This window comes from Nicotiana sylvestris, chromosome 10 (assembly GCF_000393655.2).
Source record: "Nicotiana sylvestris chromosome 10, ASM39365v2, whole genome shotgun sequence".
NCBI lineage: Eukaryota > Viridiplantae > Streptophyta > Magnoliopsida > Solanales > Solanaceae > Nicotiana > Nicotiana sylvestris.
In genome coordinates, this window is record NC_091066.1 from 101,947,128 (window position 1) to 101,963,179 (window position 16,052).

General features: G+C 40.1%; 1 protein-coding gene across 1 annotated transcript; it reads left to right on the top strand.

Annotated features, from left to right (window-relative positions):
* Positions 1-13,503: 13,503 nt before the first annotated feature.
* On the top strand, positions 13,504-15,314 carry LOC138879760 (uncharacterized). Its single transcript, XM_070159392.1, has 5 exons — positions 13,504-13,611; positions 13,674-13,761; positions 14,051-14,271; positions 14,365-14,711; positions 14,894-15,314. Exons 1-5 carry the CDS (start codon positions 13,504-13,506, stop codon positions 15,312-15,314), a joined length of 1,185 nt encoding a protein of 394 aa, XP_070015493.1.
* Positions 15,315-16,052: the final 738 nt, after the last annotated feature.

A 16,052-nucleotide genomic window follows, 5' to 3' on the forward strand; every position in this document is an offset into this window, starting at 1 on the left:
AGGACATGATTCTTAAGACGAACGGTAATGAAGGAGCATTGAAGGACTGAGATTTATACCTAAAGGATAGGTAACAAAAGTAACTGGGAGCTTGGTAAGTATACCTCAGTAAAGATAAATTGAAGTAAAAAAAAATTATAGAATAGTATAACCCATGGAAATGTAGTAAAGTCATGTGAATGGATAACCAGATCTATGAAATAAGATATCGCCATATTCGCAAGTTCTACAAAGTATCGAGCAAAGGACTTCAGTATACCTATAGAGACCCAGAGAGGCATCCTATTAAGCCTTGTATATACAAAGTAAGGCCTAGAGATTGACTAAAATATAAAATAAAAAAGGAAAGATGAATCGCATAAGTGCACCTATAAAGCCATGGTCATACAGGCTGCATGACAGGAGGTAACAGAAGTTGCAAGATTAGGAAGATTTTGACCACATGTCATGATATGAGAAAAAAGACTAAAGGGGGGAATACCCTAGACTTGGATTTATTCATAGAGAAACTGCTTAAATAGCAAGAAGAGTATTAAGGTATTTACAGGAGCTATAAGTTATGAAAATAATAAGAGCATCAGTCAACATTCGAGGACGATGTTCCAAAGGGGGGAATGATGTTACACCCCGTAATATTACATCAATATTACATTGTGCAGTAAAATATTACGTTGATGTTCTTGCAGTATTACATTACGGTGATGTTACACTTCGCAGTAATAAGTTACGACAGTGTTGCACCCTGTAGTATTTTACATTGAATTTTTCGTAAGGTAATTGACATCAGTCTAAGGAAAATATTATTTGGAGATTATAAGGATTGTAAGTGATGAAGAAATTCGTGAAGGTGAGAGGGGAAGAAAGTCGAAGAAAATGAATTTCATTAAAACTTGGTATTTTGGGATAAAATACGGCTCAAGCTAAAATACTCGATATTTATGGACTAGTACCATACAAGGTACCACATCACCATAATAGTAAGGCGTATAAGGTATGTGAAAGGTGAGTAATATTTCAAGTGGGAATAATTCACAATTTTTCGGGTAATTGATTAATTACCGGGTAACAGGACATTACCCAGTTAACTAATAAGTGGATAAAAAAATAATTAATCCCTCACACATGGAAAAAAGCCACCAAATCAAAAATGAGACTAATAAGTCACTTATGCAAGATGTCACCTAGGAAAAGGATGACTAATCAAGAATTCTTATCTGCCAAGATTCAAAATGAATCAAAGGAGTTCTTTAAAATCTAAAAGAAAGAATGAGAAACATTTTCCTCCTAAGGTTTCAAACCAAAAACGTGGATCAAATTGAAATGTAGATTTCATTCCTTTTGTCTTTGATTTCAAGACCAAAGACATTGGAAATTGAAAAGTTATTCATCCCAACACTTCAACCAAGTCTTAAAGTTGAAAGCTAGAAACAGAAGCCTCAAACGTTGGGACAGAGATAAGAATTTCATTCCAAATTTCAAATCCAAAGTATAAATTTCGTTCAAGAATTTCGTAGAAACAGATTCGTTCAGATAATTTCAGGGACAGGTATGTTAAGGATATCCCTTTTTTCTTTTGGCATGATCCATACGATACCAACGAAACGTGCAAATGCACAAATTCCATGAATGAATTTATTCATAGAAGTATTAGAGATATCTATGTTCTTGAATTTCCATGTGTCATAATATTTTATCATCTGTTCATGGGTCTTAGAAAAAAATATGAAAGTTAAAAAGAGTTTACTTTATGATATTGCTCAAAGACAAAATGGTCTTATCAAATTCTGAAAGATTTTATTAATGTACTTTTCATGCATTTCATACATGTGCATTGACCCATGAACAGATGGCGTTATATACGCATATATATGTAAATATATGTATATGAGATATGGGAAAAGGATACAACATTATATACGCACCACCACCTGATTAGTTGGTATATGATGGTGATATTGCCCACAGTGGCTGAAATATGATTCAAACGGCGTTATATACGTATATACATATGTATGTATATATATGTATATGGGATATGAGAAAGGTTATGGAGTTATATACGTATCACCACCTGATCAGCTGGTATACGATAATGATTTATCCCATAGTGGCCGATATGATATGATGAGATGCCCTCAGAGGCTGATGATGTTATAAAATATGTACCTATGCATGACATGACATTCAGACGCATATGCATGACGCTAAATGTAATTTATGATTCTAAAAGTAATTTATGATTTACAAAATTATTCAGACTTACAAGTTGAGTAATGTACTCTATATGTCTTCCATGTCTCTTATGTATTTATGTATGTGCCTTATATACTCGGTACATTATTCGTACTGACATCCCTTTTTCCTGGGGATGCTGCGTTTCATGCCCACAAGTCCCGATAGACAGGTCGAGAGCCCCCCAAGTAGGCTATCAGCTTAGTGGAAGATGTTGGTGCGCTCCATTTGCTTCGCAGTTGCTCGTTTGGTTAGTATGATTTAGACGTGGTATTGTTTGGTATGGCGGGACTCTATCCCGACATTTATGACATTTATGTATTCTTAGAGGCTTGTAGACATATGTCGTGTACATGAAAAATTGTACGGCATTGTCGGCCTATGTTTTGAGTTTATAAAGGATCATGTTAGCCTATTAGGCCCGTATGTCATGTGTATATGGTGATGTAATAAGAAAGATACGTTACGTTGGTACTCGGTTAAGTAAGGTACCGGGTGCCCGTCGCAGCCCATCGGTTTGGGTCGTGACAATAATACATCACACGGGGCTAGACATGCCCAAGAACTGGCGAGCGAAGTGCAAAAGCTCAAAACGACCAGTCGGGTCGTTACACTTTTCATTTTCCTAAACTAGGTTTTCCTGAAAATCTCTTTCTTAAAAATATTTTTTTGACTTTAAGTATTTAATCTTCTATTTTTATGTATTTTTGACTGATTACGTGGAGTTTGCTTTAACCCTAACTAGTTTATGCTAAAACCCAAATTTTTGACATTTTTGTTTGGATTCTGAGCTTGTCCGTGTTACTTGCTACATGATTTTGTTTTGTTCTTTGTTTTGCATGGTTTCTCCTTCGTTTAATTTGAATGTCTTATTATTTTACCCTAAAGTGCCTCTATTAAGGTTCTTGGTTCGATTTCTCGAGTGATTCTATGTGTCTATATTCATTCTATTTATTTATTCATGGAAAACCTATATTTTTTCTCCATAAATCAGTGTTGTTTTGAATTCTTGATTCACTGATTTATTTCGTTAAAACTTATATGTTGATCCTTGATTATTCCTTTATTTGCAACCTTATTTAGTTTCTTTACTTATTTGAATTAACTGTGATACTTGCTTATTCTTACTAATTGTTTCCTTAATAGAACTCTTGTTTATTTACCCCTAATTGCCTACTCTGTACCTAAGTCTTACTTGATTTCTTTCCTTAAATATCTGTCATACTCTTTATCGTTGATTGGTTACCCCTTGATTAGGGGAGACATTACTGATTTTACGTATGACTGATTCTGTAAATTTTCCTAATTGGTACATAATTAATTCTTTACCTTATTCTATCTAACTCTTGACTACTTTATATACTCTAATCTATTCTCACTTCTAGACACGAACACTAGTTCAAAAAACTCTCTTACAGTTAAAAGCTCTCTCTCTCTCTTTTCTTTTTTGTTACTGGCAATTTTCACTGACCTAGCTAGCTGTAAGCCAAGGCTAGCTATTGCACCACATCTGCTTTATACTACGTGTTTTTCTCTCCTTAACTAGTATGTCCTGATTCAATTTCAAAGTCCAAAACTCAATGTGTTTCATTGTTGTTCTAGTTCATTAGTTATGACTCCCAATCTGATTTCTTGTTTATCATCATGTTGTTCAATATGTAACTAGCATGAATAAATTACACTACCTGATTACTCTTTCACCTAGCATGTCTGAATTTTGTTTCTGTTAAAACCTGTGATTAGTATGTCTAATTATGCCTACTACTTTATCCAGCATATTTCAATCTGCTTGTTAAGTATGCCAGCATGTTTGAACTAGGAATACTCATGATGTTTGCCTGAGCTGTTCACTTAGGTTCTTGCTTAATCTGCTTTGCTAAGTTGTCTAGTATCTCAAAGTAACTTTGACTGTGTTCCAACTTGTCCAGTATTAATATGTATTTCTACATGGCTATTTGTGGTCTTTGATCTATGTCTCTTCCACCCATTCTTATGACAAACTTCTTAATCCTATAAAACTCTTGAAAACTTTTGTGCATCCTGTTGTTTATGTGCTGCTACAATACACTAATGTGTATTCTATGTGTCCCCAATCCCCCACTATCCCTATGTAAAATTTTTGTTGAATGGTGCTAAACCTGTTTATCCTATAACCAATCAGGCTGCTTGCTTATTTTTCAAAAGTGTTTATTAGGTTCTCAAACTGTTTTACTACTAAATCAGTTATTATTTTTCAGAAAAACCTCTTTACTTATAGAGTCATTTTGGTGCTATTTTCTTGTCAAAACTTTACAAAACTATTCCAAGCACTCTCACTCTACTCTTAAGTCCCTAGGTTTTTCCCCTCAAGTGTGTGTACTGCCTTGGGATCCTCTTGAAATCTCTTTGAACTCTGGCACACTGGGGCTGGCTATTCCACACTGCACTTACTCAATCCTTATTGTGAAAAGTCTAGGTGTGAGCACTGCCTGGGATCCTTGAGGTCCTTGGGAAACTCTGACACACCTGGACATGAAATTGGCTATGAAATCCTTGGCATTTGAAATTACTGAAGGCCTGGCATTACCAGGAATTGCTTCGGGCCTACTTCAGGCTCCCTATAGTTTAATTTATATTTTATTTATGTAATTTATTCGATCATTGGTCTGTAATAACTAATTGTAAATAGACATTGGGGTGGCTAGTAAAAGGGGAGGATAGTTATATGATATTGTTGGTAATCCTGGGTAGAAAACACGCTATAGGTTTTATAATATGTGAATCTACATTAGAAGCCATGTCATAGGATTGATATGCTCATTTACATTCAAACCATGTCAAACCTGCATTAGATATCCTGTTTTAGGGCTTCACGCTTATTACTTCGGCACGCTTTACATCACTATTCCATGATTCAATTTTGCGTAAATAATTCCGCTTAGAAATCCTGCTACTAGGTTAATAATCTCGCCTTAATAAACTATCATCCTTGTATGCATTAGATACCATGTTTTTAGGAACTTTGTTTGCATTTCTTTGAACCTACTTATTTTGATTAAAATAAGTCAATGTCTATGAAAAGTTATAAAACCAACTTCCCATATAGATATCATGTCTTTAAGCACGAATCAGTATTTTTAAATCACCTGTAATAATCTGTGTCACCTAGAACAACATGTTTGTAGGTTGAACAATTTCTAAAACTGTTAATTATCTCCTGTAATTGTGATTGCATATAATCCCACACCTAGGCAAGCCTTCGATAACCAATCTCTATATGAAATTGGAAACTACGTTTTGATTGTGTTAAACTGCTTAAGTTTTACAGGACTTAAAATTAGTAGGCAAATTGATTAGGACCCTGCCATTGAATGTTTTGCATATTCTGTGTATTAATGTTCACCTGGACATCCTGTCCTAGGATTCTTCCAAAAAAAACTACATGTATCTATGTTTGAGACGTGTTGTTTATTTGCTGTATCTGTGCGGAGGTAAACATGAGCCTTTTAACTGCTTCTTGTCCCTATTTGCTGGTCCTTCATGTTATTTGATTGTCGTCTAGATTTTTTCCCTCTTAAATACCTTAGGATTGTCTAGAACTGCCCAGGTTTAGAGGTTTTAAACTCCTCCAGGACCACAAGGAAGGGACGGGTAACAACACGCTTAGAGTTCGTTAAGTAAAACTCGCTTAATAACCACTAAGGGGTGGGATAATGGGTAGAAAAGGATATGATGACTTGTGCGCTAATGCAACGTGTATTCCCTCATTGACAAGTGATTACTAGGCATTGCATAGATGTGATCCTATAAGATAAACAACTACGACCCTCCTTATCCTTTTACATATGTAAGCAGAGGAAAAGGGGGCACGACAGCATGGCGACTCTGCTGGGGATTCTAGGCTTTTACCGATACAAACCGCTTTGTGAATTTGTCTAAGTGTGCCTTATTTTGTTAATACTTGCACTCTTTCCCATTCCCCTTTATGTGACTTTAACTGTTTATTGTTTCTAGAATTTATTTTCCCAATACGAAACTGACATGCTTCTTTGTTTTCTTCGGTAATCGCTTTTAATTATAACTGTTGTATTTATTGCTTTCATAACGTGCAAATACGTGACAACATGTTGTTTACTGCTTATTGCTGCATAATCATGTTCAACATCATATTCCACTCGTGCCTAAACAAATCCTATAGCAACGCTTGATGAGTAGTTGCGCTCTTCCAATTTATATCACCCCCTAAATTTAGAAAGGCTTATTTGCGGTAAAATCAGTCGATCAGCGGTGCAGTCGATGGTTCCGTGCCTTTCCCCATAGAGTTGCCCGCTCGAGGGTACCAGTCTAAAACCCCATAGAAACCTTACTCTTGTTATATTGTGCATACATCATGGTCAAACCTAGACGTGTTAATGTGTCGTCAGCACAATAACCCTTTAAACAAACCTTATCCAAAAGTCCACAGGGATTTTCATAATCCCAACGGGCGCAATCACGTTCTGCGTATTAATTTGGAGAACTAAATGCCAATATGCTAATCATAATTGCATAAATAGTCGAATCCGGTGGGGGAAAGCACCTAACCATTTTTGCCTTGTAGAAAATGAGGCACGAAGTCCCCAGATTCGGTATGGTCAGCAATATTCCACCAATGCTCCTAGACTGGTTTGAAGACGTTTCCTCTAGTGATAAGAAACGCATGAGGAAGCATCTGGACAATTTACCTTCTCTTCTGGAAATCCAACCGAACAATATGCTAATTGAGGCTGCGACTTTGTTTTGGGATAGTAACAGAGCGGTATTCCGCTTTGGGAATATTGAAATGACACCACTCTTAGAAGAGATAGAAGGACTAGCTAGACTAGCTTGGGAAAGCCCTGGGCTGTTGGTACCTGAAAACCGCACGACCAAAGGGTTTCTAAAAAAGATGGGGTTGAAGAAGAATGCTGAATTGGAGTGTCTGAAACAATCCTACATACCTTTTGACTTGTATAAATGATACGGTCATAGAAAATCATACCGTGCCTATCATGACAAGTTCTTCATCACATCTCTGGGTCACATTCACCGTAGAGTGTTTGTATTTATTGTATGCTTTTTGGGTTTGATAGTGTTCCCGACAAAAAGGGAAAGGATTCATACCAGAGTAGCCATGGTCTCCAGAACCTTAATGGAAGGGATCGACGGACAAACCTTCACCATTGTTCCTATGATTTTGGCTGACATTTACCGAGCTTTGCAGCGTTGTCAGAGAGGAGTTAAACATTTTGAGGGTTGCAACCTACTGCTACAGATATGGCTCCTAGAATACCTTCAAAAGGGTCGATATCACCAAGAACTTCCACGAAGGGCGTGGAATGACCATATTGCTTTCCATCATCCCAAACGGATGACCTACATTCCAGATAGATTTGCTCAACCGAAATTTGCAAAAGAGTGGGTGGAATTCTTTGATAATCTGACCAAGGAATAGGTGTAATGGATGTTCAAATGATTCTCAACGGACGCGTTTATCATCAGGTCCAGGGATGCACCACACCTAATGTTGATCGGGTTGAGAGGTATATATCCTTATGTTCCTCTCCGAGTCATGAGACAGGCCGGTAGGAAATAGGTTGTACCGAGGGTTGCCAAGATGGGCCACTTCAGAGCGAATTTCCAAGACGACGACATCCCCTACAAGTGCCAAGCTCAATACATGTGGCACTGCAAAATCATCATAGAGATTAATAATGTTGAGCTAGACAGGTAACATGTAGGATGCGCGCCTTTCTACCCGGCATGGTTGGAGGATGACTTATATGGGGCAGTGAGGCCAGGGATCAGTCGAGGCAATAGAATCATAGATGAAGGTGCTGAGGCTAAGGTCAAGTACAACTAATTGTGCAAAAAGGTCCACGATTCCGAGAACGAGCACCGGGAAATACATGAGACCAACAAGAGGTTGATCGAGGAGTGGAAAGATATGGCTATCCTTTCTAATAGAAAGCTAGAATACTTGGAGCGAGGCATAGTGGAGTTAGAGGGCAAAGTCATCAAAAGGATCGAAGATTCACATAACGCTGAGGGAAATGAAGGAGGACACTTGGCCAGAGCATACCTGCTACTGGGACTGTGCGAGCTGGGAAATTTGTTTGAAGGAATCGAGAATATCGAATCTGGGGAAGGTCCTTCTGGGACCAAATAGGCTAGATCTACCTTTTTCCTTCATAAATGTAATAAGGCCCAGTGCCACTAGTGGATTATCTTTATTATTCTAGTGTCGCTTTAGGATTCGTCCATTTTATATTAATGAAATGAGGTATTTTTGCATCTAAGTTCTCCAAATCAACTTGTCTCTAGGCCTACCTCGAGCATAACGAGGCTCCCAAATTAATACGCGCATTTATATTCCTGTAATATGTGTTTAAATACTACAAATATTTTATCATAATCCCCACTGACTTGTTACCTTTATTTTATTTTATTTCATTTGATTATTCCCCTTCCCCAAAGGTTGGTTCGTGCATTCTGGAATTATCAGCATATCATACAAGATCCAGGGGCCCTCCACCTTCTCCTCCTCCTAGTCCACCTAAAGGCAAAGGCAAAGCAAAAAATGAAGACTTGACTAACATCAGAAAGGAAAACTCAACACCAGGTGAACATCCAGAAGCTTCCGATGATCAGGGTACTCAGGTCCAGAATGATGTCATGTCACAACTTGAACAAAGGTTATTGAAACTCAAAGGGTAATTTGAACATGTTCGGAACCTAACGAACTTGTCCTTCTCACTCAGTGTCCCAGACATTGGCCATCCAAACACTCAAAACTCTGCACCACCTCAGAATACACCCAACAAACAGAATCCTCCTGCAACCTACCACTATACAACTCCACTACAAAACCAAACCATCCCGCCAAAATACTAACAAAATACTTGCCACACTCCCCGAAACACCCCACCCATCATTCCTGAACCACAAAATTCTACCAACGTTCACCTCTATGCTCAAGCACCAGTCCACCATAATTATCCCATATACATGGAGACTCTACCTCACTCCATTCAACCCATCTCTTGCACACCGGAGTCCAGTGAGAAGGATATACTTATCAAGAACCTGGTCGAAGAACTCAAGAAATTGACCAGCCGAGTTCAAGGCATGGAAGGAGGTAAGGGAATCGAAGGATTGAATTATGAAGACCTCTGTATACAGCCTGATGTGGAACTATCGAAGGGATACAAACTTCCCAAGTTCGAAATGTTCGACGGTACTGGTGAACCCAGGGTCCATCTAAGGACATATTGTGACAAACTGGTCGGAGTTGGAAGAGGCGAAAAGATCCGGATGAAATTGTTCATGAGGAGACACACAGGGGATGCTTTGTTCTGGTACATCAGCCAGGACCCTAAGAAGTGGTCTAATTGGGTGTGTATGGCCTCGGATTTCCTGGACCGATTCAGGTTCAACACGAAAAATGCACCGGATGTATTTTACATCAAAAATCTTAAGAAGAAACCCACTGAAACCTTTCGTGAGTATGCCACTCGTTGGAGGTCGGAAGCGGCCAAGGTCAGGCTGGTATTAGATGAAGAGTAGATGAACAAGTTCTTTGTTAGGGCACAGGACCCGTAATATTATGAGAGGCTGATGGCGATTGAAAATCACAAATTCTCTGACATCATCAAGCTTGGGGAAAGAATTGGAGAAGGTATCAAGAGCGGAATGGTCACTAATTTTGAGGCACTACAAGCCACCAATAAAGCACTACAGCCAAGTGGCATATCCAAGAAGAAAGACGTAGGAGCTGTAATGGTTGCACAGGGAACCAAATCTCCACTGACAAATCGAACCTCTCCACTTGCATACCAAGCACACCTACATATCAACCATCACCTCCACATACATATCAACTGTCACCTCCACCTACATATCAACCCACATCTCCCAGATATTCCCAACCATCCATTATCTATCACACATACAACTCCCAATCGTCCTGCTTTTAGTCACCTCCAACTCGCCAAAACTTCCCAAGGCCTTGACCAAACTTTGACCGCAGGCCACCCAAACAATATACTGCCATTGCCGAGCCTATTGACCAGCTGTATGAAAGATTGAAAGTTGTTGGTTACGTCACTACCATCCCTGTTGTAGCCACAGAGAATCCATCCCAATGGGTCAATCCAAACAAAACATGTGCATACCATTCCGGCATGAAAGGACATACCATCGATGAATGTCGCTCGTTGAAGGATAAAATACAGGCTTTGATCGACAACAAAGTCATTCAGGCTAAGGAAGCTACTCCTAATGTTCGCAATAATCCCTTCCTAGATCACAGGGGTGGAGGCGTCAATGTGATAGAAATAGATGAAGAGTGGGACCTAGAGGGGTCAATCAGGTTAATCAAAGAAGGTCATGATCCCAAGAAACCAATGGTTACACTCAATCCCATCATAGTGCAGATACAACCATCGGTAGAGGCTGAGGTAACCACATCAGTCCCGTTCGAGTTTGAAGTCACACCACCCACAGACACCCCCGTACCATTCAAGTTTTAAATAGCACCACCTGCTACGACACCTATTCCATTTGAAGTAAAGGTAGCCATACAACTCATAGTGACAATGTCAACCACGCCGCCTTTCAACACTAATGTTGTGCCCTTTGATTACGTGGCTGAAGCTAGAAGGAAAGGAAAGGTCAAGATAGAGGAAGGTGATGCTACACAAAGGATGACTAGGACCAGAAGGGTCTACACACCCGAACACTTGGGAGAGTCCAGCAAGCAGGCTTCTAACAGACCCCCCGTCATTGAGACAGGACCGGATGACTTCTGGAGGAAGGTTCAAGCCAGGGAATACTCAGTCATAGATCATCTGAACAAGACTCCATCCCAGATATCTATCTTATCATTGTTGTAGAATTCGGAAGCACATATGAGTGCTCTAATGAAAGTATTTTGATAAAGCTTATGTTCCCAACAACATCACAAGCAGAGAGATGGCTAACATAGTGGGGGTAGGTATTAGAAAGTCACAAGATTACCTTCCACGAGGATGAACTACCACCTGAAGGTTTGAGTCACAACAGGGAACTACACATTACCGTGCAATGCGTAGATTACTTCATCATCAGGGTTCTGATCGATGGAGGGTCTAGCCTTAACATTTGCCCATTGACAACATAAAAGAAGTTGGGCAAAGGTAAACGAAATACGAGAAGGATCCATGAATGTAAAGGCTTTCCATGGGTTTCAGAGGTCCACTATTGGAGAGATTAGTCTCTATCTGCAGATGGGGCGTACATGGTTTGAGGTTAAATTCTAGGTGTTACATATATCCGTGTCCTACAATCTATTATTAGGACGACCATGGATACATGCTGCCAGAGTTGTGGCTTTGACTTTGCATCAGGCGGTAAAGTTTGAGTAGAACCATCAGGAGGTAATTATCCATGGAGATGGGAGCAATCCCATCTACAACCGCCAGACCATCCTGGTAGTTGAGGGTAGAAGAAGGCTTGGTAGAGAAACTTACCACCACATTGAGCGGGTCGATGCAATAGACAAGGATAAGTGGTGGAGTAGTAATATTGAAAGCATAATGAATTGGAGCGGATACGAACCTGGCAAAGATCTCAGTAAGAATCTTCAGGGAATCTTCAAGCCGATACAGCTAAAGCGCCACGGCACTACCTTTGGCATGGGCTACCAGTACACTTGGCAAGAGTACGATGACTGGTCGCCACCATGGCGGGGTCCTTACTATCAATTGGAGCAGCCCATACCGCACTTGGAATAGACTTTCCAGCAAGCCGACGTCATATGGGGATTAGAGGAGGAGGAAGCATTAGCAGCCCTAAGGAACTTATTCTTGGAGGATGAAGATATGGACTGTTGTGTCATTGTTGAGGAGGAGGAGGAAGGCCCTACTGTCCAAGCTATAAGCAAGGGATCGTTCCTCAAAAACTGGACTGTCAGACCATCTAGTGCCCGACGAGTCCTGGGGTAGCAAGGCTGAACAGCACTGCTTATTTTTGCTTTCTAAGAAAATGATTTCTCTTTCTTGCATTCTATTTTAAGTAAAATTTCTAGCGTTTCAAAATGTTTGTTTAAATTATTGAAAATCGCTTTTATGTTTTAATGAATCGATATTTATTATTATCATTTTCTCTCATACTTTTACAAATACAACATTACCATTTCCTGTCTTGATGAACCAATGACTGTGACATGCAATGAGATGATGCAACAAAAGGATGGTGATTCGGAAGAAGAAGACATCATACCCGAGGAAATCATCAGAGAAGTAGAGGACTTTGAGAACAAGCCTAAGTCCAATCTGGATGAAACCGAGGTAACCAATTGGGAGATTCTGAGACTATCAAAGAAACTCGCATCAGCATCCACTTGTCACCATTAGAGAAAGAAGAGTACACACAATTCTTGAAGGAATATGAGGACATATTTGCACACAATATGACCGGACTAAGTACATCTATCGTGGCTCATAAGTAATCCATTGTGCCCGCCAGTGAAGCAGAAGCTCCGGAAGTTCAAGCCTGATATGAGTCTGAAAATCAAGGAGGAAGTCACCAAACAAATCAATGCCAAGGTCCTCAGGGTGGTTGAATACCCAACATGGTTAGCCAACATCGTGCTAGTTCCAAAGAAGGATGGAAAGGTCAGGGTTTGTGTCGATTACCTAGATCTCAACCGAGCCAGTCCAAAGTATGATTTCCCCTTCTAAACATACACATCCTAATCAGCAATTGTGCCAAACATGAGCTCCAGTCATTTATGGATTGCTTCACTGGTTACTATCAGATCTGGATGGATGAGGAGGACGCTGAAAAAATGGCTTTCATTACGCCATGGGGAGTATACTGTTATAAGATGATGCAATTCAGTCTAAAGAATGCTGGGGCCACTTACATGAGGGCTATGACCACTATCTTTCGTGACATGATACATAAGGAGATCGAGGTGTATGTGAAGGATGTCATCATCAAATCTAATAAAGCCACCGACCATATAGCAGATTTAAGGAAGTTCTTCGATAGACTGCGGAAATACAACCTGAAGCTAAATCCCGCAAAATGTGCATTCGAAGTTCTTGCGGAAAGTTACTTGGGTTCATCGTCAATCGCCGAGTGATAGAACTAGATCCATCAAAAGTCAAAGCGATCTAGGAGCTACTACCACCAAAGAGTAAGAAGGATGTAATGAGCTTTCTAGGACGACTAAATTATATCAGTCAGTTCATAGCCCAGTCCACGGTCATATGTGAACCAATTTTCAAGATGTTAAAGAAAGATGCTGCAACCAATTGGATCAAGGATTGTCAAAAGGCCTTCTACAGAATGATGGAATACCTATCGACGCCACCAGTTTTGGTTTCGCCAGAGCCAGTAGACCTTTGTTACTCTACTTTGCGGTATTAGATGGAGCTTTTGGCTATGTTTTGGGGCAGCATGACGAGACAGGGAGAAAGGAGCAGGCTATCTATTATCTGAGTAAGAAGTTCACCCCATATGAGGCACGGTACTCTCTGCTGGAACGTACTTGTTGCACTCTAACCTGGGTAGCTCAAAAGCTGTCACTACTTTTGCGCCTACACAACATACCTCATATCAAGGATAGATCCCTTGAAGTATATCTTTCAGAAGCCCATGCCCACTAGCAAGTTGGCTAAGTGGCAAATCCTGCTGAGTTAGTTCGACATCGTCTATGTGACTCAGAAAGTGGTTAAAGGACAAGCCTTGGAAGATCATCTTGCCGAGAATCCTGTGGGAGGAGAATACAAACCCTTGAAAACGTATTTACCCGATGAATAAGTGTTGTTCATAGGAGAAGACATCGTTGAATCCTATGACGGACGGAGGATGTTCTTTGACGGAGCAGCAAATTTCAAAGGAGTCGGCGTTGGAGCTGTCTTAGTATCGGAAACTGGTCAACATTATCCGGTGTCTTCTAAACTCAGATATCCCTGCACCAACAATATGGAAGAGTATGAAGCTTGTATACTAGGGCTCAACATGGCCATCAACATGAATATTCAGGAGCTGCTGGTAATCGGTGATTCAGATTTGCTTATACACCAAGTACAAGGAGAATGGTCCATCAAGAATTCTAAGATATTACCATATCTGCACCATGTGTAGGAATTGAGAAAGAGGTTCACAAAGACAAAATTTTGGCGCGTTCCTATAATTCAGAATGAATTTGCCGATGCATTAGCCACCTTGTCATCCATGATGCAACATCCAGACAAGGACTTCATTGATCCTATCCCGGTGAAGATTCATAGCCAGCCGGCATATTGTGCCCATGTTGAAGAAGAAGCGAACGGGAAACCTTGGTTCCACAACATCAAGGAATACTTGACAAAGGGAGAATACCCGGAGCATGCAAATCATACCCAGAGACATATGCTTTGGAGGTTGTCCAACAGTTTCTTCCACAGCAGAGGAACCTTATACAAAAAAACTCCTAATTTGGGATTACTAAGGTATGTCGACGCAAAAGAAGCTTCTAAACTACTCGAAGAGATACATGCTGGGACCTGTGACCCGCATATGAATGGTTTTTTCTTGGTCAAGAAGATACTTAGAGCTGGTTAATTCTGGGTGACCATGGAGACTGACTACATCTAGTATGTTCAGAAATGCTACCAATGTCAGGTACATGCAGATATGATAAAGTACCGCCAAATGAGCTCAATGCAACTAGCTTGCCTTGGCCATTTGTCGCTTGGAGAATGGATGTCATTGGTCCAATCGAGCCCACCACCTTAAATAGACACCGATTCATCTTGGTAGCTATTGATTACATCACTAAATGGGTCAAAGCAGCATCTTACAAAGCAGTGACTAAGAAAGTCATGGCAGACTTTGTCCGCGATCGGATTTCTTGTCGATTCGGGGTTCCAGAATCAATCATCACCGACAATGCCTCCAATCTCAACAGTGATCTGATGAAGGCCATGTGCGAGACTTTCAAAATCAAGCACAAGAATTCCACAGCCTATAGACCTCAGATGAATGGAGTCATAGAAGCTGCCAATAAGAATATCAAGAAGATACTGAGGAAGATTGTAGAAAATCACAAATAGTGGCTCGAGAAACTGTCATTTGCCTTATTGGGATACCACACCACATTCCATACATCAACTGGGGCAACTCCCTACTTACTAGTTTATGGTACAGAAGCTGTTATTCCTGCCGAGGTAGAGATTCCTTCCTTGAGAATCATACAAAAAGCTGAGCTCAGCGATGCAGAATGGATGAGGAGTCATTATGAGCAACTAGCCCTCATAGACGGAAAAAGGATGAATGCAGTATGTCACAGGCAACTCTATCAGAACAGAATGTCTAGAGCCTTCAACAAAAAGGTCAAGCCAAGACAGTTCACACCAGGGCAGCTGGTGTTGAAGAAGATCTTTCCACATCAAGATGAAGCCAAAGGGAAATTCTCTCCCAACTGTCAAGGTCCTTACATGGTTCGCAGAGTACTGACATGAGGAGCTCTTATACTTGCAGAAATTGACGGAGAAGTCTGGCCAAAACCGATAAACTCAGATGCAATCAAGCAATAATATGTGTAACTCTTTATCCTTTCCTCATATGATATAAATTGAACTACTCTCGACCTGATTCCCGTTTAAGAGGGAATATGAAGGCAGCCTTTTGGGTTCGGTCATAATTCAATAAAACTTTATTTTTTCCCCATAGTAAGAAACTAGAGCAGAATTTTGAGGAGGTCCCTCAAAATTTCGAAGCAAGTTCAGCCGATCGTAGCATGTACAACAGTCAGAGATGCATATCCATCTAAGTGGGGCAGAATTTGGATG

Coding starts and splice junctions, on each gene's coding strand:
- LOC138879760 (XM_070159392.1), top strand. CDS start 13,504: ATGTTAAAGAAAGATGCTGCAACCAATTGGATCAAGGATTGTCAAAAG. Junction 13,612..13,673: donor TTTTGGTTTCGCCAGAGCCA/GTAGACCTTTGT, acceptor GTTTTGGGGCAG/CATGACGAGACAGGGAGAAA. Junction 13,762..14,050: donor ACGGTACTCTCTGCTGGAAC/GTACTTGTTGCA, acceptor TGTTGTTCATAG/GAGAAGACATCGTTGAATCC.